The sequence below is a fragment of the Hemicordylus capensis genome, chromosome 5, assembly GCF_027244095.1.
Source record: "Hemicordylus capensis ecotype Gifberg chromosome 5, rHemCap1.1.pri, whole genome shotgun sequence".
In the NCBI taxonomy this organism is placed as follows: Eukaryota; Metazoa; Chordata; class Lepidosauria; order Squamata; family Cordylidae; genus Hemicordylus; species Hemicordylus capensis.
The window spans coordinates 32994371-33017398 of NC_069661.1; the positions used below are offsets into that span (position 1 = coordinate 32994371).

General features: G+C 46.9%; 2 protein-coding genes across 15 annotated transcripts in view; both read right to left on the minus strand.

The window, feature by feature from the left end:
- Positions 1–4650, minus strand: part of UBE2D3 (ubiquitin conjugating enzyme E2 D3) — a 31147-nt gene extending 26497 nt beyond the window's left edge. For 3 of the 5 annotated variants that reach the window (XM_053256220.1, XM_053256218.1, XM_053256219.1), the window contains exon 1: positions 3451–3951. In XM_053256220.1, coding sequence (XP_053112195.1) covers positions 3451–3801 — 351 coding nt within the window. In that variant the 5' untranslated portion in view covers positions 3802–3951. Of the gene's footprint in view, positions 1–3450; positions 3952–4511 lie in introns of those variants that run through there. The other 2 variants (XM_053256222.1, XM_053256221.1) reach the window with 2 other exon arrangements.
- A 1421-nt stretch (positions 4651–6071) lies between these two features.
- Positions 6072–23028, minus strand: part of LOC128327415 (sodium/hydrogen exchanger 9B2-like) — a 77946-nt gene continuing 60989 nt past the window's right edge. For 9 of the 10 annotated variants that reach the window (XR_008308614.1, XR_008308613.1, XR_008308615.1 and 6 more), the window contains 3 exons: positions 13847–14026; positions 6986–7069; positions 6119–6167 (listed from right to left, as the gene is read on the minus strand). The gene's annotated coding sequence lies outside the window, so the exon portion shown is untranslated. Of the gene's footprint in view, positions 6168–6985; positions 7070–13846; positions 14027–23028 lie in introns of all 10 variants that reach the window. The other variant, XR_008308611.1, reaches the window with a different exon arrangement.

Consider the following 23028-nt stretch of genomic DNA (forward strand, 5'->3'; position numbering starts at 1 on the left):
CAGCAAGCATGACTTGTCTCCTTAGCTAAGCAGGGTCTGCCCTGGCTGTATATGAATGGGAGACTAGAAGTGTGAGCACTGCAAGATATCCCCCTCAGGGGATGGGGCCGCTCTGGGAAGAGCAGAAGGTTCCAAGTTCCCTCCCTAACTTCTCCAAGATAGGACTGAGAGAGACTTCTGCCTGCAACCCCTGCTAACTTAGCAGAGAGGCACCTTTTTTGGAGAGGAGAGCTGGTCTTGTGGTAGCAAGCATGACTTGTCCCCTTAGCTAAGCAGGGTCCACCCTGGTTGCATATGAATGGGAGACTTGATGTGTGAGCACTGTAAGATATTCCCCTTAGGGGATGCAGCCGCTCTGGGAAGAGCAGAAGGTTTCAAGTTCCCTCCCTGGCTTCTCCAAGATAAGGCTGAGAGAGATTTCTGCCTGCAACCTTGGAGAAGCCACTGCCAGTCTGTGAAGACAATACTGAGCTAGATAGACCAATGGTCTGACTTGGTATATGGCAGCTTCCTATGTTCCATGATGACAGTCAACGGCATCCCCAGGAAGGCAAAGACTCATGCCTGAAACCAACATGGCTTCTGCAAGGAGAACCAGCACAGCTTCTGCAAGGGCAAGTCTTGCCTCACTAACCTTTTAGAATTCTTTGAGAGTGTCAGGCATGTGGATAAAGGTGATCCAGTTGACACAGTATACTTGGGCTTACAAAAAGCTTTTGACAAAGCTCCCCACCAAAGGCTCTTGAGTGAACTCAAGACATGGGATAAGGGGACAGGTTCATGCATGGATCAGTAACTGGATAAACGACAGGAAACAGAGGGTAGGAATAAATGGACTCTTTTCACAATGGAGGGAAGTAGGAAGTGGGGTCCCCTAGGGATTGGTACTAGGATCTGAGCTCTTTAACTTGTTCATAAAATGATCTAGAAGTTGGAGTGAATAGCTAGTGCCTGAATTTGCAGATTATACTAAATTATTTAGGGTAGTGAAATCCGCAACAGATTGTGAAGAGCTCCAAAAAGCTCTCTCCAAACTGGGCGAGTGGGTAACAAAAATGGCAAATGCAGTTCAATATAAGCAAGTGTAGAGTGATGCATATTGGGGCAAAGAACCCCAACTTCAAATATATGCTGATGGAATCTGAGCTGTCGGTGACTGAGCAGGAGAGTGATCTTGGGGTCGTGGTGGACAGCTCATTGTAAGTATCAATTCAATGCACGACAGCTGCAGAAAAGACCAATTCCATGCTATAGAAGGATTAGGAAGGTGACTGAAAATAAAAATGCTTATATTATAATGCCCTTATACAAATCTATGGTGCAGCCACATCTGGAGCACTGCGTACAGCTATGTCACCGTATCTTAAGAAGGATATTGCAGAACTGGAAAAGGTGCAGAAGAGGGCAACCAAGATGATCAGGGGCCTGGAGCACCTTCCTTATGAGGCTGAGCTACAGCATCTGGGGCTCTTTACTTTGAAAAAAGGCAACTAAGGGGAACATGATTGAGGTGTATCAAATTATGCATGGAATGAAGAGAGTATTTATTTATTAGATTTCTATATCGCCCTTCCAAAAATGGCTCAGAGCAGTTTACAAAGAGAAATAATAAATAAATAAGATGGATCCCTGTCCCCAAAGGGCTCACAATCTAAAAAGAAACACAAGACAGACACCAGCAACAGTCACTGGAGCTACTGTGCTGGGGGTGGAGAGGGCCAGTTACTCTCCCCCTGGTAAATAAAGAGACTCACCATGTTAAAAGGTGCCTCTTTGCCAAGTTAGCAGGGGTTAGGAGTTAGCAGGAGTAGGCAGAGAAACGTTTTTCTCCCTCTCTCACAACAGCAGAGCCAGAGGTCATGCCAAGAAACTGAAGGTTGGGAAATTTAAGACCAACAGGAGAAATTACTTTTTCAACATAACACAATTAATCTATGGAATTCTTTGCCATGGGATGTGGCGATGGCTTTGTAAGGGGCTTAGACAAGTTCATGGAGACCAGGTGTATCAATGGCTACTAGTTTGGTGGCTGTGGGCCACCTGCCTCAATACCAGTGGGCCACCTGCCTCAACACCAGTTGCAGGGGAGCAACAGCAGGAGAGAGGGCATACCTTCATCTCTTGCTTGTGGGCTCCCCAGAGGCATTTGGTGGACCACTGTGTGAAACAGGATGCTGGACTAGATAGACCTTGGGCCAGATCCAGCAGGGCTAATTCTTATTCATTCTAGTCTACATGATTCTTGACTTCTTGTAACAGAACTCCCAAATTATTGTATCTAAGTGGGGGTTGTGGATATTGGGATGGGCATGGCTATCAGGGTAGGTGTAGCTATGGGACTGTTATGGAGAGCCTCCACACTTCTGGATGTACATCATTCATCAGAAATCAAATAAATAAATAAATAAATAAATAAATAAATTGGACTACAAGATTCAACTGTAATTTTGCCTAACCTCATGATATGTCAAGTCATGACAATTTTGATCAAAATGCTCTTTTACATTTATCATACCCTGGCAGACTAGATACAAATGGGAAAATTGTTTCAGTACTAGTTCTTGATTCAGTCTCTAGATTGCACTAGTTCTTGATTTGCAGTTCAGTCTCTAGATTTCCCCATTTTGAATCTTGCCTAGTTCATGAACTCACTAAGCGGCATCAGGCCTCTCTACTTCATCCCCATATTGTAGCTGGTGAATTGAGAATACCTACCCTACAGGGTTGCATAATATAACTTAACTCCACAAATATCTGATATCAGATAATATTATCTGAGCTCCTACTCCACAAAGTGTAACAGCTTATATCAGATCTTCCCAATTAACAAAATACCAGTCAAATCAGTATCTGCTGTCACCAACTTCAGTGACTATTCTAAACATCTAATTCTCAAAATTCAAAGGCATTTCCTCATACATTACTAATCAACAAAGCACTTAAGGGTCAGGTTGCTAAACATTTGCTTGTATACGTTGACAAAACTAATTAAAGTTGGGCAACTCCCTTAAGAGTTGTTATTCTCTACTGCAGGGGAAACAAGTTTGAAAGCAAGTTCACCAGAAGCTATTATTACGATCTGATTTAATAGTAATTCCATCTAAGCACACTAGTAGTGGGAATAGGAAGTTAAGGGCTGCATTTTTTATTTAGCACAGGCACCAGGATCTCAGATACTTCTAGAAACTGTGTGACACTATTAACTCCATGAACATAAGAACAGCCCTGCTGGGTCAGACCCAAGGCCCATCTAGTCCAGCATCCTGTTTCACACAGTGGCCCACCAATGTGATCAGTGGCCATAACCACACAGAAACCCAGTTCTGGTTATTAATAGCTTAAAATTCACATCTGCTTGGCAGGAGGTCCAAAACATTTAGCAGGAAAAAATCCTGTATCATGTTTCCAGGATCCAAACCGTTTAGAAACAGCGCTTCCTTCACCACTGACCCCTCGGATTCCAAGAACGTCACCAGTGAAACTAGGAGAGTGACGGAGTTGCCTAAACCGCACCCTCCGCCACCACAAGCGAGGCTTCCACTCGGAACACGGCCCGACTTCCCTCACCACGGCCATTAGCTGGTTACTCCACCCTCCTTCTAGATTGTGCAAGAACGAAATTCTCGATGCATCACACACGGCCGCCGCCACATACTTCCGCCCCTTGTCAAGAACGGAGGCAAAAGCCCTCGATTCCGCATTAACAAAAAGGGCCGGGATATTTAAAGGAGACAGGGATCGAGGGCGATCGGCAGCTGCGATCGAGGGAGCCGAGCATGGGGGCGCGTATGTGTCAGTCATATGTTACCGCCGAGAGCAGGCGAGAGAGAAAGAGAGAGTGAAAGAGATCCCAGGGAAGCGCCCGGGCTAGGCAAACCCGCCGCCATCTTACAATGCGGGAAAGAAGTTCCCGGCCAGAACAGAGAAACCGACTGCCTGCGAGAGCGGGAGGCGGATTCCGCGCCGAGACGGGGCCGGGGTCTTGGCCCTTCCCACCCCCACTTTGACTCCCGTCCCGCTTGACGGAACCGCGACGGCCAGAGCAGGCTCCAGCTTGACAACAATACGGCAGCCCAGGACGGAGCGCCCTCCACCGTGGCGAGGGCCAAGCCGACACGAGGAAGCGGCCCCGGAGACACTCCAGGCTGCCAGGGCCCCGCTCCCGCCGGGAGGGCGCCCCCCTCCACCGCCTGCTCGAGGGCCGAGGCAGGACAGGGGCAGGCTGCCCCCTCTCTTGCCTCGCCAGGGCCCGATGGAGACAAGGCGGCTCGGGGAGAACGCCCCCACGGCGGCCCCCGACTGTCCAGCGTCCCATCCCCGGCACTTGCGCCTCGTCCCAGCCCCCCGCCGAGGGCCACCGCGGGGTAAACGCAACACAGGCCTCCGCCCAGTCTCCCGGAGAGCCCTAGGCGGAAGTCCGGAGGGGAAGCTCCGGCAGCAGCGCCCCCTGCGCCTCCTTCCCCGCTCCCCGCGACGCCGGCTTCACAGCACCCCCGAGACTGGCCCCTCACCTTGTTGATGCGTTTCAGCGCCATCCTTTGTTCTGCGAGGGGTGGGCGAGGGTTGCTCTAGCGGTGGCCGCCGCGGCCGGGGGTTGTTGCTGCTGCTACTGCTGCTCCTCTTCCGCCGCCGCCGCCGCCTCCTGGTCGGGCCTGTCTGCGCCGCCGCCGCTGCCGCACTCCCTCCCTGCGGGTGGGGGATGGAGCCGCTCTCGCTCACTCGCTGCCTGCGTTTCTCCTTCCTCCGGAAACAGCCGGGGGCGCCCGCCCGCACCGAACGCCAACCGCGACGTCACCGGCGCCGCCTCCTCTGCCCTCTCTTCCTCAGCGGGTGGGTCCGGCCTGGCTTCCACGGCAAGAGAACTCGAGAGGGCCGCGGGGAGCTGATGTGGAGGAACAGACACGGGAGAAGGAAGGGCGCAGTTAAACTCGGGCGCAGCCTCCGCCGCCGCCGAAGGCGAGGCCGACGAAGGAGAGGGCGGCGCTAGATATAGGCTCCACCTCCTCGCCCTCCGCCACCGCCCTCCCTCCTGGGGCGAAGGCGGGCTCAGAATAGCGAGCCGCGTGAGGCCCCGCCCAAAGGCGCTTCCGATTGGCTGAGGCCAGCAACGCTCAACTGCCGCCGTAAAGTGGGAAACAGGCGCCGCGTTCAGGGAGAAAAGGCCGGAGAGAGTAGTAAGGCAAAGCCATAGGATCGGCGCAGGCGCGTTTCCTTATGTTTGGGTTCCCCCCCTCCCCAAAATTAAGTGAAGGGGGAAACAACGATATTTCGCGGTTCCTCCTCTCGCGAGAGGAGAAGCGCGCGTGCATCGGTCGCTGCCAAAGCGGGGGTGGGGGGACTCGTGCTCGTCTTCACCTATCACGAGAGGATGAGTGCGCGCGAGTGAGTGTGCGCGTCCTCGAGCGCTCGCTCTTGCCTAGCGAAGGGGTTTTAAAAGAAAATAAGACCTACCGCGGCGCATTCCTCAGGCAGGAAGCAGCCCTTGCTTCCCCCCTTCCCTCCGTACAGGAAAGGCCTGTCCCGAAGGGCTCCGAGGGACACTTACGAGCCAGCCGGCGATGCTGCTGTTCGAGTCCTGGATGCGGCGCGCTCTCCCGTTCAGGACTGCCGCTGCCAGCGCTTCTCCGCTCAGCCTTCCGCGCCCCGCTTCCGGGATCGCGCATTCACCAAATGGCCGTCGCGGCCAGCCAGATCTATTTATCAAGAAGGCGCCTGCTCCGTATCCCTCCGCTCAGCTGGGGGTGGGAGGGGGGAGCCTTCTGTCTCCCCACCCCCGAGTTTGGAGGATCCTGAACACGTTTCCTTAAAAGTAAATTCCACGGAGCCCGATGGGACTGACTCTTTTGTAAGCGAGTTCAGGTTTGCCACAAGGTCTTCCAAGGGGATAGGCCTGTCGGCTTCTTAGCCCCCTTCTCAGCTTTTCTGAACTTGGAAGTGGATCCCACCGTTGAACTCCCTGGGATATTCTTGCGAATAAACGCGTATAAGATTGGGACGGGCAGGTACATAAGGCTGGCAACCTGAACAGTACAATCCTGTGTATGTGTGCTTTCTCGGAAATAAGCCCCGCTGTGTTTAATGGAGCTTATTTCCTAACTTGCAGGTGTAGGGTTGAATCGCAAGTTGTCTTTTACTTGTGTTTGTATTTCTGCTAGACACTTTGAGGCCTGTAGGTCGAAAAGCAAGGTTTAAAAAAAGTATAAGTATGATCACAAACACAGAGTTCAAACTCTGTTGAGGGCGGGGGGATAAAATAGACTGTTTTTGATCACTATGTTCTTCTTGCTTGATGTGAAGGAAAATGGTAGTGGTTTAGCATAAAGGATGGCCACGTCGGCACTAGATCTAAAGTCAGTTTTTAAAAATCCTATAATTTGATAGTATCAAAATGAATTCTATTATTCTCATTTTCTACTTTGCTTTCCAGTCTGCTAGCTGCTAATTCCCACTTTATGCAAAACGTTATCTCCCTCATTTTTATATTGCATACTCTAAAATCAGTTGCTTCTATAAAAGTTAGCATTTTTCCTGTTACATGTCATTTTTTATGGTAGCTGACAGGAGGAGCAAATTTCAGCTGTACCTCTGAAGACTTCATGGATTTCCCACCATAGTGAGAAGTGTGAGCTCCAGATGTGGAGAGAGATGTGCATTTTGGTTCCGTCATTGTCAAGAATGGAAGAAGAAGCATGAATCACTTCCTCTCCATCCCTATACTCTGGGGATCAACACACAATGGCCTGCTTCCAAAACAAAACAAAATATTGTTTCCCTCTTTAAGTACTCCCCAGAAAAAGGCTAAACATTTAAATTTATGAAGCAACAGATTTTTCACGTGACCCTCAGGGAATATTGTTGGGAACCACAATGGGCTTCAGAGGGGAGGGAAGACTGGAAAAAATCACCCCTCCTTTGTAGTGCCAGCTCAGCACTATAGTTAGTGGATTCAATCAGTGCATTAAAACATTCAGATGCAGATAAATACCTTTAAGAGGTTTGTGGTTTGCAGTCAACTGTGTAAACTAAAGCACTCTAGTCATCTGGCTAGGTTAACACTTGTGTCTGATTTCTGGGATACATGTAAAGAAAGTATATACACTATGGTTAATTCCATGTCACATTGAATTGTATGGTTTATTCAGTATGGAAGTATTTTAAGCCATTTTTCTGTTTTCTGTGTTGGTATACCAACAAGGTATATAGGACTATAGAAGAACAAATGAAACCAAGATAGCTAAGGAACTCAAAGGCTGTATACAAGCAAACACACCATAGGAGTCACTGCAGTTTTTCCTCTCCTGGATTGACCCTGGCCTGACTTCCCACTCAGTGCATGTGGTAAATGTACTGGCTAGCGATACAAATTCTAGTTTTATTTCTTTATTACATTTATATTCCAGCTTTTCTCCAAGGAGCTCAAGGCAACATACAACCCACCTTTTAAATTCTCAGAACCAACATGTGAGGTAAGTTAGGTTGAGAGATAGCAACTGGCCCAAAGTCACCCAGTGAACATTATGGTTGAGTAGAGATTTGGACATAGGCTTCTCCAATCCTAGTCCTGTCCTAAGCACTATACCATACTGATTCTCAACAGTTCTGTAGTCTATCCTGCACCTCCCTGTTTCAAGCAAGCAGGTTTTTAAAAATTATTTTTCAAACACCTTGTGTACATGTAAACAATTGAATATATATGTCACCTTATATTTAAAATAAAACCAAATAAGCTTTAAAATAGATCAAAAATTGCTCTGGAGAGGGAGGAGGAAAGCTAGTAATGGCATAATCAATTCCAGCCATTTAGCACTATGTATGTTAACCATCTGCTGTAAACATGGAAGCCTTATTTTCTCAGCTCTGACCTGCAGAGAAATGTATATATCTGCAGTGAGTGTGCTTCCCCATCACAGGCTATGTACATGTGTACACACCTTGAGAGACTGAGTCTTTTATAACATCACAGGTGCATATGTGCTTGAACAATAAAGGATTGTTTTGGTTATATTGAAAATTACACAAAAGACTCAGATCTGAGTCATATGGAGTGAAAGGGAGAGGTTATCAGTTGATAATTTACACATGTTAGAATTTGCAGGAAGTATTTGCACACCTGCTTTACAAGATGAAATGACTTGTGCAAAATGGCTCATACCATTTTCTGGAATGATAGTTCCATGGCCATAGTACTAATTAAGAACATAGGAAGCTGCCATATACTGAGTCAGACCATTGGTCTGTCTAGCTCTGTATTGTCTTCACAGACTGGCAGCAGCTTCTCCAAGCTTCTCTCAGCCATATCTTGGAGATACCAGGAAGGGAACCTGGAACCTTCTGCTCTTCCCAGAGTGGCTCCATCCCCTGAGGGGAATATCTTACAGTGCTCACACATCAGGTCTCCCTTTAATATGCAACCAGGGTAGGCCCTGCTTAGTTAAGGAGACAAGTCATGCTTGCTGCCACAAGACCAGCTCTCCTCTCTACTCAGGAGGCACCATGGAATTTTGTAGCCAAGATGGAAACAGAATGGCACACACATGACACCTAACTCAGGGATGCCACTTACAATGTCTTCCTGTTGCAAGCAATCCCTGCCCTGATTTTAATGGCTCGTGATGCTTACATATACTTTACCATCCTCATGTCAAACATCTCCTTACTAGCAGCAACCAGAAACATCCAGTAGCGGTGTGACAGCAGCCACCTATATGATAAATTCAACATTTGTCATATGTTCTCACTGTTTAACCAGTGTACTATGCTGTACTCAGGGGCATAGCTAGGGGAGAGGGGACCCGTGTTCGCCACTCTCCCCAGCAGCTCCTAGGAAGATAATGGGGAAAATAGGGAGGGGTGGAGCTCAATTATAGCTAAGTCCCTGGCTGTACTGCATAGAAGGGCAGACTGGAAATGAGGGATTATGCCCACAGACTGCCATTTCCTCATCATTCAATAGCATAGCAGCTGAGCAAAGTCAATAGTGACAGTTGTGCTGACTGTCAAAGGCCACTCTGCCTATTGCATATGGCATAATTAAAGCACCCCAGTCACCACCACATGATACACAAGGGAATAATGTGGCCTATTATAAATCCACCAGACTTGGACATTCCCACCCAGTTAATCAAGTAATAATTTACATGTGTAGGTGACTTGCAGGTGTGACTTGAAATGTCACATTGCAGGAACATGGCCCATTACCTTAACTGCTTGACTACCATATGTCCCCAAAATACCATAGGGATCTGTGTAACAATCACACCTTGCAATGTCAAAGCATTAAGAGAGAGCCTGAGAATACAATGAATTGAGGTCAAATTATGATTTTAAAAAATTAATAAGAATCTGAGACCAAGCCCTCCAGTGCTTTGTTTTTGTCTTCTCAATTCTCCATCATTCATCCTATGAGTTAAGTTTAGCACTGAAACAAAATGCATGCATTTGAACATTTCAGAATTTGGCTTTTAGAATTTTGAACATTTTCAGTACCAGTGTTGTTGCCTGAATTTTATGGCAGTGATAGTACACATCTAGCTGCCAAATAGGTATGTATTTTTAAATTGTTTGCGTATTCACCACCACCACCACTAGTTCCATTCCCAATGGATGAAGGAAAGGCTTCTCCACAGGCTCTTCCGACTGCCTCTCTGTTGCTAGTTTTCTTTCATCAGCAAACTCTCCTTTGGACTGGCCTTTGGGTGAAAATTCTATTCTTATCGTGGTTGTCTTTTTCATCCCTTGTGCCTGTTTTAGCTCTGTGCTTTATTGCTGATCTACAGCAATAAAGAGAAGAACACACCTGCTATTTGAGAATAATGGGAGGGTCAAGAGACTGGGGAGATGACAATACTAAGGGAGCAACAACAATTCCAAACTGACCTCAGCTAACTATAGCTTCCCAAAGCAGAATGTGCTTCACTTTTACCTGCAGGGTCAGGTCCTTAATTTATTAAATGGCATGATCTGTTGATGCACTCAGATCTAAATACTAGATCTGTCTTATACTCAAGTCTTGTACTCCCTTACTTTTTATTTATAACATTCCTTTCACTTTGCATATAAAAAACCAAACATTTGTAGTTCCACTCATCAGGGGATAATATAATTTATCTTATAAATAACCAGTGCCCCAGTTGAGAAAGAAATGCATACATGCATATATGGAGAACTTCATTGTGTTGTAAGGGATGCACAATATAAAGTGGACATTTTGGTACTGGCTTTAGACATGTTAGAATCCTAATGGCTTTACATTTATCCGGGCTGTACAACTTCAGCTCTCTAGGTGCTGTGTTGGACTACAACTCTTTAACCACATGATCAATAGTCAGATGATGGTGGTTATATTTATATTTATTTATTAGATTTCTATACCACCCTTCCAAAAATGGCTCAGGGTGGTTTACACAGAGAAATAATAAATTAATAAGATGGAACCCTGTCCCCAAAGGGCTCACAATCTAAAAAGAAGCATAAGATAGACACCAGCAACAGTCACTGGAGGTAATGTGCTGCGGGTGGATAGGGCCGTTACTTTCCCCCTGCTAAATAAAGAGAATCACCACGTTAAAATGTGCCTCCTTGCCCAGTTAGCAGGGGTCAGCCAAGTTGTAGTTCAATGTCTGCAGGAGGGACAAAGTTGTGCAGCCCTAAATTAAGTACATTTCTGTTCTCAAAAGAAAACTGAGCACTTGACAACAGTGTGCCATAAAATAAGAGACCAGAAAGGAAATAAATCTCAAATCATATTTGCAGAGGACAGCATTGATTTCTACAGACACTCACCTTATATCTTGGTAAACTCTTCCTTATGCAAGGCTCTTTCTAATCACTTAACATTTCAAGTTCTTTGGGATGTGTCCCCAATCCCATTCCATGGGGATATAATGTGCATTCTCTTCTGCCAGCTCTCCAACTTACCTGCAAAAATTTGGACCGATTCCTCATGGAGAGAGGCTATGTGGAGCCCACCTTTTAGAAGTGCCCACACTTCAAGCCTTGTTCTTCTTTAGCAAACCTTCAAGAATGTAATTACCTCTCCATTTGATATGTTTTCCGAGCTATTCTTAAACTTTGTCATGAACCATTATTTTGGGTTTGTCTGCTAGAAAGCCAGCGTGGTGTAGTGGTTAGAGTGCTGGACTAGGACCGGGGAGACACGAGTTCAAATCCCCATTCAGCCATAAAACTAGCTGGGTGACTCTAGGCCAGTCACTTCTCTCTCAGCCTAACCTACTTCACAGGGTTGTTGTGAAAGAGAAACTCAAGTATGTAGTACACCGCTTTGGGCTCCTTGGAGGAAGAACGGGATATAAATGTAATAATAATAATAATAATTTGCAGGGCATCACATTTTGTTATACAATTGCAGTCACTTTTTCAAATGACTGCCCAACTGAGACCTGGTCTACCAATGCAGCATAATTAGATGACAGAGATAGGTAACCTGTCTGAATGCTCCCCTACATCAAAACCCCCTTGCAAACAGAAAATGAGCATAAATAACTTAGATAGAACTTTTCATCCTGTTGTGCAAATCTTATATCCTCAAATGGTGGGGGTATTGTTGCTTTTCAGGGGAAAAATGGAGGAAAATGCAAAACTAGAATTTTATTTATTTATTTATTTATTTATTTATTTATTTTGATCCCTGCCCACAATCTGAAGTGGCACACCATATACTGCCTACCAGTGTTCCCTCTAACAGGGATTCCCAGGTGTTGTTCACTACAACTCCCAGCATTCCCAACTGCAATGCCCTTTGGCTGGGGATTATGGGAGATGTAGTCAATAACATCTGTGAATCCCTATTAGAGGGAACACTGCTGCCTACTCAGTAGTATCCTATCACCTCTTCCGCATCTCGTATGTCTATACCAGTATGCCTTTGATGACAGCCTGGAAAACTTCAGCTGATCCAGGCCTCGGCCACCAGGGTTTTATTTGGGGTCAGAAGATTGGATTGTATCACAGCAATCCTTATTGGCTGCCAGTTTGTTTCCTGGTTCAATTCAAAGCGCTGGTTTTAACCTTTAAAGCCCTGTAGCACCTGGGTACGGGGAATTCAAGAACTGCCTGTATGAAATTACCTTTGACCTTCCCTCCTTTGGCATTCCTCCAACCAAGGCACAGAGGAGGTCCATGAGAGATAAGGCCTTCTCAGCTCTGGCACCCATCTTTGAAATGTCCTCCCTAAACAGTTACATACTGAGCCCTTTCTCACGACCAGTGAGAAAGGGCTAGTGGGGAGAATGCCTTAAAAGCTTACCTCCCCACAAACTACTCCTTTTCTGGCAGGTGGCTCCTCCTTCTTCGGCAGGTGGATCACCTGTTACTAATTAAACTTATCCTGCCCGGCTCCCAGAAGCCTCCCTGTTTACAGCTGCATCTCCAGACTTGTAGATTGCACTTTTGCTATGCTCAGGAGCTGCGCCGCAATGTGAACACCCAGTTTATGTTATACATGGGGACAAGTTGCTTAGTTGGCAGTGGACTGGTCGCCCCTAGATTTGGGCTGCAACACAAATTTCAAAGGAGATTAGGTTCACACGCCCTCTCCCTACGTGGGGGTCTGGCTAAGCAGACTCCAGAACTAGCTATTGCGAGTTATCTGGCATCTGAGGTCATTTTGGATTTGGGATGAACTCTAAATTCGCCTCATCCTCTCACAAGAGAGATAACACCTTATGCTAATGAAGCAATTAGGCCAGGAAGGGAAGGCAGATAAGACGTGCAGCAGCAGACTCCCTCACAATAGGGATGAGTCAGTGATGTAACTTCGAAAAGGTGCCCATCAAAACTTTTGATAGAATTATTGGGAGAGTCAGTCCCAACACAGGATGTTCTTTGATGCACCTGCACACTCTGATTTTCATTAGAATCAGCCTTGCATACAATCGGTGATTCACACATCTTCCTACTCAGGAAAGAGGATCAGACACAATGCATTCTGGAAAAGCCTGTCTGGACTCCTCTATTCAGCAAAATATGACAAAAGAAATATGCCTCCAAGGCATGTTTGGGGAGATAAGTATCCCTAATTCCATGACCCAGAGACTATTCTCATGACCACAGGAAAGTGGGCTAAGGGAGCCCAGCCCACTTTCCTGCAGTCATGGGAACTGGAGCTGTGCGGCTCCCAGCAGTTAGCCCACTTAAGCCCCCCCCCCCCCCGGCCCATTTTGGCGATCATGAGTTGCTCTGGTGAATTTCAGGGAGACCCCCACCGGGAAGTTAAAATAAGCCTCCCGGTCTCGGGGGTCTCCCTAGGATGCCCAAGCAGCAGGGCGGGCAGATGATCAGAAAAAAGGGGTTTGGAGAGTGCTTATTCTCCTAACCTTGTTTAGGTGGCTTTGCCTGAGTGTGAATAGCTTCACTGTCTGCCTTTTAAAGCGGTCTCACTATAATTCTTCTGTTTTGCAATGTGTGTGTATTATATTGCCAATTTATATTAATATATAAATGTCACATGATTCTGAATGTAAGCCACCTTGAGTGCACTTCTGTGTAGAAAGGCAGAGTACAAATTATTAAATATTAATAATTAATGTCTTTAGGACTGAGATGTAAACTGAATGTAAAGTTAAATGCAAACTTTTAGAAGGAAGAAGGACATCCGTTGCTTTTGCACTTGTTGGCATTTTATCTCCAAATGTATTTTAAATTTGTAGCCAGTTATGTTTTTGTTCTCTTACTAAAGTTTAAAAATGAAATGGTAATAGACACAATTTCATATAAGAGTTTCTATGATATTTATAATCACACCACCTGCTGGTAGTACTTGACTGATACATTGTGACAATCTTGGCTTCAGTATAGAAAGAAAAGGTAACTAATTGCTTTGTCTTACTTGCTGTGCTTCTAGTGGAGGTTAAAAGTGAAAGGCCAGGAGCAGGATTTATTGCACTGACATTCTGTTCTCAACATCTGCAGAGATTCTGGCTGGCTGTAGTCAGAGATGAGATGAAAGGGTTTTGGTATGGCCCAGCATGACAATTCTTAGGATGCCTACAAATGTTTGGAGATATTCCTAGTGTGAGAGGGAGGAAGAGAAAACACACTCAAATTATTGCACCCAATCTCTTCTTCCTGCTCTCTCCTGGATTCTCTGTCTCTCACTCTCTTCTCTCTCTCACTCTCTCAATCTCTCTTCACTCCCTCACACACTTGAGTTTTAAATATTTCAACCTGGCAACCTTCAGTTAGCAAAGAGTTCTGACCCTAAGTAAAACCATATGAAATCCCACCACCACAGCACAAACCTAACTCCTAAGTAAGGGCTAATTATGCAGTTGCGCATGCTTGCAGAAATCATGGTGAAGCAGTTTATGCACCTGCCTTATCACACACCTGACTTATAAGATACACTGAGGTCATTCACACAATCAAAAACCGTGTTCTCCCCAGATTTGGGAGCTGTGTGTGCTCCTAATTTTTTGGTTGTGTGAAAGCAAGGTAAGAGGAAATCCTGGGTAGAAGTGATTGTGTGGGAGCAAGATAGGAGGAAAAGCGACCCAGGTTTTCCTCCTATTTTGCTTCCACACAACCAAAACACTGAGAGCACACACAGCTCTCAAACCCAGGTAGAACACAGCTTTTGATTATGTGAATGACCTCGCTATGTTTCCCCTTCTAGAAGGCTTGTAAGCATGTGGTGATCATGAATACTATCAATCTTGTCTCTCAGAATATATTGTTATCCCTGCTCCCCACTTCACCAAGTGGTGGAAAGTTCTAGGGGTAGTGCTACCCAGGTTGGGTTTCCTTTGGAGGAGAAATTGCTGGAGGTTTACAGTGTCTTTGCAACATTTTGTTTACAAATATACATGCTGAGCACCAAGTGGAGTTAAGTAGCAGTGTACTCATAGAAACAACAGATCACAGCAGATATCTAGAGAGACACCCCTGCACTTGAAAGGTGCCTTCAATCAGCTTTCAGATCTGTCTCTCTTGTTCTCTATTCCCTCAGTATCCCAGTCTCTCTCAGCCTGTTATTTTATTCTATACACACACACACACACACACACACACCCCTTAACTGGAGGGCAAGTCTACCAATAGAGGACAAGTCTAGCCATGGCTACTAGTCTTGATGGCTATATGCTACTTCCAAGACCAGAGGCAGCAAGCCTCTGAATACCAGTTGCAAGGGAGCAATGGCAGGAGAAGGGGCAAGCCTACATTTTCTTAATGTGGGAACAATGAAGCTATTCCCACGACCAGGAAAAATCGGGCTAAGGGAGCTGTGCGGCTCCCGACAGCAAGCCTCTGAAAATACCCCTCCCCTTAAATGAGGTTAGTGAACCCCATTTACCCGATCGTGAGATGCAGCACAGTGACTCACGAGGAGACCCCTGCTGGGAGGCTAAAACAAGCTTCTTGACCTTGGGGCTCTCCCTAGGATGCCCTGCGCACTCAAGCGGCCCCCAATCCCCGCTGCTCCTACCAGCTCCATGACAGAGCTGGTAATTGTGTGGGTGGCAGATCCTCCCTGCTTGTCCCTAACTCCGTGCCCGGTTGGGCTCTCCACACTGCTCGTGTGGAGAGCCTCACTGTGGGTTTTCCAGAGGCATCTGATGGGCCACTGTGGGAAACATGATCCTGGATGAGAGAGGGCTTAGGTGGGCTTGATCCAGCAAGGCTTTTCTTCATAATAATATAAGAAATACAAGTTGTTCTAGTAAGAACTAATCAGCCTACTTTCCTTTTACTGTCTCTACATCTGGACTAAATTTGGTGAAAATCAAGGTCCACAAGTTAGATCTCTTGCGTCTCAAATGTTCATGTGTCTGCTATCTTGGATCAGGGTGGATGTCATCATTACAAACTGCACCATTGAAGTACCCCTGTGTGTAATTCACTACAGCTGTTCCAAATTTGATTCAAATCGGTTAGACAGTCGTCAAGTTAGTGCACTTGTGTCTCAAAAGTTTGTGCATCCACCATGTTTTATCGGAGTGGGTGAAATAATCACAAACTATACCACTGGGGCATTCCTATGTGTCCATTCAGCTGTAGCAAATATGGTTCAAATCGGTTAAACTGTCCACAAGTTAGTGCACTTGCGCCTCCAAAGTTTGTACACCCACCATCTTGAATTGAGGTGGATGACATCGTCACAATCTTCGCCATTGAGGTGCCCCTGTGTGGCCTTACAGCTGCAGCAAATGTGGTTCAAATTGGTTAAATGGTTCACAAGTTAGCCCACGAGCCTCAAAATTTGTGTCCACCATCTTGAATCGGCATGGACGACATCATCATAAGCTACAGTATGCCATTGAGGTGTTCATGTGTGTCACTCACTGCAACTGTACCCAATTTGGTTCAAATAGCTTAGGCACTCCACAAATAAGCCCACTTGCACCTCAGATGTTCATGCAACCACCATCTCGAATTGGAGTGAATGATATCATCAGACACCATGCCATTTGGGCATCCCTATGTGTCCCTACAGCTGCAGCAAATTTGGTTCAAATTGGTTAGGCAGTTCACAAGTTAGCCCACTTGCGCCTCAAAAGTTTACATGTCTGCCATCTTGGATTGGGGTGGATGACATCATCACAAATTATGCCACTGAGGTGTCCCTATGTGTCACTCACTGCAACTGTACCTAATTTGGTTTAAATTGGTTAGACAGTCCACAAATTAGTTTGCTTGTGCCTCAGATGTTCACGCAGCCGCCTTCTTGAACTGGAGTGGATAAAATCATCACAAACCACACCTTTTGGGCATCCCTATGTGTCTCTACATCTGTAGCAAATTTGGTTCAAATCAGTTAGGCGGTTCACAAGTTAGCCCACTTGTGCTTCACCTGAAAAGTAGGCTAATAAGAATATATTTCCCAGCCCCCTCCATGACTGGAAAAAGAAGCTTTTGGTGGCTTCACCCTTTCAGAAAAATCTCTGCAGAACCCTCATCCATTATCACCCCCTTCAGGTTCACCTCCTAAACTATCTGCCCCCCACAACAGTTGTCCAGCCAGTATTTGTAATCCTAATCCCAGTCTCATAACAATATGAAGCTGCTTTATACTGAATTGGACTCTTGCACCAGTACCATCTGCTCAAGTTACGGCAGCTCTCTTTTCTAGCCCTAATATCCTTTTAACTAAAGAAGATTCTATTTAGACATTAAACCTTGGACCTTTTGCATGTAAATGTGCTACTACTCAGCTTTAGCTCCTCACGTCTTGCTTATAGTAAAGCATCATCTCACCCAGTACACATACAATCAACCAGAAAGTATGTCACTTTCTCAAGGGTAAGAGTGGGTTGCAAAGTTGTGACAAAGCATAATAGACCATAGCGACTTTGATAGCATGTTATACATTAAGGATAGCCCAAAAAGCCTCAAGAGATGAGTTGCATAGGCTTCGCAGTACCCCAGTGTGTAATACCCACAAGCAATTATGTGAATTTTCCTTCAATTACCCAAAATTCTAGAGGGGTCAGAACTAGGAATGCAACCCTGCTCTTCAGAATCTCAGACCAGTGCATTTTTCATCCAATATAAAAAATTGACTGACATTACATAGGAACATAGGAAGCTGCCGTATAATGAGTCAGACCATAGGTCCATCTAGCTCAGTATTGTCTACACAGACTGGCAGTGGCTTCTCCAAGGTTGCAGGCAGGAATCTCTCTCAGCCCTATCTTGGAGATGTCAGGGAGGGAACTTGGAGCAACATTCCATTAACTTACTCTATCTCTTTCCCTCAATAAGCCCTTTAGTTTAATACAGCCAGGGATTTTGTCACTGACTATTGACATTCATGCAGTGAATGGAAAAGCAATAAAAACCTTCTTCCTCTGCTCAGCATGTTCCGTGTGTGTCCCTGTGCTAAAAAGAGCCCAGATCAAAGGCAGCTCAGCAAGATTCAGCTGCTTCAGATATACATTTCGTGCTTTCAGTCACAGGCAGAATCAAGAAGGGGCAAGCAACATGGGAAAGCAGACAGGACAGATACAGAATAACTTTGATCTGAATGGGGCACTGCTCGATTTCAAGCTGCACCTTCAGGTCTTCTGTGTTGCCCTTCCCCAGGAAACTACAAAAGCAAGGCTGTAGATGAGTTCTAGTGGAGAGGATCTGATCCTCAACTAAAGTATTTGGACATTTCCATTCAGTGATTAGATATTAAGATTCACTGGGACCTAAGATTCGTGCAGTCCCATTACAGCTTCCAATATGCTGAGACTGGTCATGTCATCTGAAACCACCAGTCTTGGCATATCCTGTCCTGTTTCTGTCAGGAACCCAATATCTGCCACTTGCTTCAGATCTAAGGTACAGATGTCAGGTTCCCTGATGGAAGTAGGGCAGGATACGCTGAGATGGATGGGTATGGACAACACAACCAATCTCAGTATATCAGAAGTACAGACTCAAGTGGGAGTGGAGTGAGCTTCATGCACTGCCATTCATGTTAACCCAGCCAATGTGAAACAGGAAAACAAAACTCCTAAGATCTTTTAAAGAGACTCTGCTCTGTGTCCCACTATCATCTGAGGCTCAGTTGATGGTGAATAATTATTTTTTGTATGACTGTAATTTCTGTAAACCACCCTGAGTTCCTTAGAAAGTATGTGGTTGTAAATGCCTAAATACACTTCAAATGCACTCCCTGCTGAAATAAGAGTCTCCCCATCTCTAGCAACCTTTAAAAAATCCTTAAATATGCATCTGTTCACCCTTGCTTTTAATTAAATACTGTTTTAATAGTTTTTAACATTTAAAAAAAATTAAATTGTTGTAGTGTTTTAACCTTTTTATTCTGTTGTAATTTGTATTGTTTTAGTGTAAACTACCCAGAGACAGAAGTTTTGGGCGGTATACAAATACGCTAAACAAAACAGAATAATAAATTCAAGAGCTGAAGGGGCTGAGGGAATGCTTTCAGACATCATCATCATCACCATCATCTATATTATTAATCCCCGTAGACGTGCCTCTGTGGGGATGCGTCCCGGCAACCCAGCGGATTGGCTGAGAAGCCGAGGCACCGGATGGGCTGGGCGGTGGAGCTCACGTGCGGCAGGATTCATGAGACTCACTGTTGAGCTGCTGCCCAGGGAAATAGCAGATGGGTGGGCAGACGGTGGTGGGACCAGCCGTGGCGGGCACTGCGCGCTGCCAGTGTGAGGAAGCGGCAGCAGGGCCAGCAAGCCGGACAGAAACCACAAGCGGGGGGGGGGGGGAGAGAAGCGAGAGGGTGGGCGGTGGCTAGAGACACCTGGGGGAAGAGTTAGGGAGAAGGGGCTGAAGGCGGGGTAGCCAGGGAGAACAAGGGGCGCAGATGCGCAGATTATATTATTACATACTAGCCGATCTTGCACAGAGCATCTGTGCGCTCTTTGGGGCCAGCGGTTACCTCTCCCCCCACCTTCTGCCCCAGTCTCTGCTTCCGGGCCCAGCCGCATCTCCTCCCCACTGCCACTTCTGCCCCCACAACTGTCTTTCCCCACTCCTGGGCCTTGCCTCCGTGGCCGCGCCGGGCCTACTGCCTCTGGCCTCCACAGCTGGGCCGCAGCAGCGGCAACCAATCCTCCTGGGTATGCCTCAGCCAATCAGGCACGTCTGCTGTCCAGCCAATCAGGGGGCGCTGTGCACATTCCAAGGCACACCCAGGAGAATTATCTATTACTAGTGGGCCCGGGCGCAGAACATCTGCGTCTCCAGGCAGAGTGCTGGGCTGAGTGCCGCTGCTGGGCCGAGTCCCGCCTACTACCCGCAGCCGGGCCGGGCCTGCCGCCGCCACCACCGTGCTGCCGGGCCGGGCCGCCCACGCCGCACCACCACCACCGCGCTGTCGGGCCGGGCTGCTCCCACCGCCTCACATATGCGGCCGGGCTGGGGCCCGCCGCCGCCACCTTGCCTCCGCCGCAGCCTGGCCCGCCACCTTGCCTCTGCAGCCGCCCAGCCAGCCAATTCTCCTGGGTGCGCCAGGACCAATCAGGCGCTCCCGCAGCCCAGCCAATCAGCTGGGCTGCCAGGACGCACATTCGAAAGGCACACCCAGGAGAATTATATATATAGATATTAATTCTCCTGGGTGTGCCTTGGAATGTGCATCCCAGCGCCTAGCTGATTGGCTGGGCGGCAGACAGGCCTGATTGGCTGAGGTGCTCCCAGGAGAATAGGTTGCCATGGCGGCGGCAGGCCTGGCCGCAGAGGCAAGGCCCAGGAGTGGGGGGGGGGGAGAAAGGGGGGGCAGAAGTGGAGGTGGGGAGGAGAGGCTGCTGGGCCTGGAAGTGAACACTGGGGCAGAAGGTAGGGGGAAGAGGTAACCGCCAGCTCCAAAGAGCACGCAGGGTCGGCTAGTATATATAGATTTTTATTAAGTGATTTTGAGTGACATCCTACATAACAACATTAAAGCAGATATAACACCTAAGGCCTAGAGAGCGGATGTTTCCCATCAACAATCATCATCATCATCCATTGAGCCTTCATAAGTTCCACCCTACCACCAGGAGGGTGGGATTCCCGAAATAACAGCCAGGAGCCACAAGCTGCCTGGGTGAGAAGATCCAGTGCTCCTCAGGGACAAAAACATCTGGTGCTACCTGGCCCTTGCTAAGTAGCACAATTCAGTGTGTGTGTGTGTGTGGCCTCTTATAGTCACCACAGAATGTTTGAAGAGCATCAGCTGGAAGATCTGCAGCAGCACCCGAGATCCGAGGAGTGGACATTTGCCATCACCTTCCTCCCAGAGACTGTTATTACTCACCTTTGCTTTTTCTTGTTACATAGGAAATTGCTTTATACCAAGTCAGACCAATAGTCCATCTAGCTCAGTACTGTTTTGTTTACACTGACCAGCAGCAGTGTTCCAAGGTTACAGGCAGGAGTTTCCCCAGACCTACCACCGGGAGATGCCAGGGAATTAACCTGGGGCCTTCTGCAATCAAGACAGACCTTGCTTAGCAAAGGGGACAATCCATGCTTGCTACCACAAGACCCACCTATATTGGGCAGCAGCGATATAGGAAAATGCTGAAAGGCATCGTCTCATACTGTGCAAGAGATGGCAATGGTAAACTCCTCCTGTATTCCACCAAAGAAAACCACATGGCTCTGTGGTCGCTTGGAATCGACAGTGACTCGACAGCACAACTACTACCACAAGACCAGCTCTCCTTGTTTTTTAATTCTGTATTTTAATTGTGGCTCACTGTCAGCGACCTTGGATGCCTCTTGTTAGGCAGAAAAGTGGGATAGAAATATATACATTTTTTAAACCCCAACAAGCATGGTATACCAATGCTGAATAAGAATAACTTTTCAGTCCCGGATATGGGACTGAAACTGCCTTGGTTGCTCTAGTGGATGACCTACGCCGGGAACTAGATAGGGGGAGTGCATCCCTGTTGGTTCTGCTGGACCTCTCAGCGGCGTTTGATACCATCGACCATGGTATCCTTCTGGATCACCTCTTTGAGTATGGGAATTGGAGGTACTGCGTTGGAGCGGCTCCAGTCCTTTCTTGGGGGGAAGGTCCAGAAGGTGGTGCTGGAGGACTATTGCTTGGCTCCATGGCCATTGGCCTGTGGGGTCCAGCAGGGTTCGGTTTTGTCCCCCATGCTGTTTAACATCTACATGAAACCGCTGGGAGAGGTCATCTGGGGACTTAGACTGAGTTGTCAGCAATATGCAGATGACACTCAGCTCTATCTCTCCTTGTCACCTGATCCTAGGGAGGCAGTGGATGTCCTAAATCAGGGACTATAGGCCGTGATGGGTTGGATGTGGGCTAATAAACTGAGACTGAATCCGGACAAGATGGAGGTAATGCTGGTCAGTAGGAGAGCCAATCGGGATGAGGGGATTCAACCAGTTCTGGATGGGGTTGCACTTCCCTTAAAGGAGCAAGTATGCAGCTTGGGGGCATTACTGGTGCCCCCCAGTGGAGACCCTGGTGGCTCAGTGGTAAAACTGCCGCCCTGTAACCAGAAGGTTGCAAGTTCGATCCTGACCAAGGGGCTCAAGGTTGACTCAGCCTTCCATCCTTCCGAGGTCAGTAAAATGAGTACCCAGAATGTTGGGGGGCAATATGCTAAATCATTGTAAACCGCTTAGAGAGCTTCCAGCTATAGAGCGGTATATAAATGTAAGTGCTATTGCTATTGCTATTACTGGACCCAGCTCTGCTTCTGGAAGCTCAGGTGGAGGCGGTGGCCAGGGGTGCCTTTGCATGGCTTTGGCTAGTGCGCCTTTCTTGAGAAGGTAGATCTGGCCACAGTAACCCATGCCTTAGTCACATCACGGCTGGATGACTGTAACACACTTTACATGGGGCTGCCCTTGAAGAATATCCGGAAACTGCAGCTAGTGCAAAATGCAGCAGCTAGGGTTCTATCTGGAGCTGCCTGTTGAGATCACATCACAGTGATCACACCCATTTTGAAAGAGCTTCACTGGCTCCCAGTTTGTTTCTGGGTCCAATTCAAGGTGCTAGTTTTGACCTTTAAAGCCCTTAACCTTTTAGGCCCAGGATACCTGAGGGACCGCCTGCTCCCAAGGTTTGCTGCCCGCTTGACAAGGTCATCTGAGGGGGCTCTGCTCCGGGTACTGACAATAAAGGAGGCTCAGTTGTCATGCATGTGGGACATGGCCTTCTCTGTTGCTTCCCCCAGACTCTGGAATGCTCTCCTGGTAGTTATTCGCTCCTTGGTCTCCATCACAGTTTTTAGAAAGCGTGTTAAATCTTGGCTTTTTACCCAGGCTTGTATATAATTGTCTCTACTGCTGCTTCTTTGTATTTTGTACAATTTTTATGCTTGCATTTTAAATCTTTTTAGTCAGATTTGTTTTATATTTTAGCTTAATATTTTAATTGTGTCATTTTTATAGCCTTGTTTTTACTTTTTGTGTAAATCACCATGGGATTATTTTAATGAAAGCCGGTATATAAATTTATCAATCAATCAATCAATCAATCAACTGGTTGGTCCCAGATGTCCACCGTAGCACCGACTTATATCCTATGGCACATAAACTGGAAAATAGGAATGGAAGTTAAATAGGACTTAA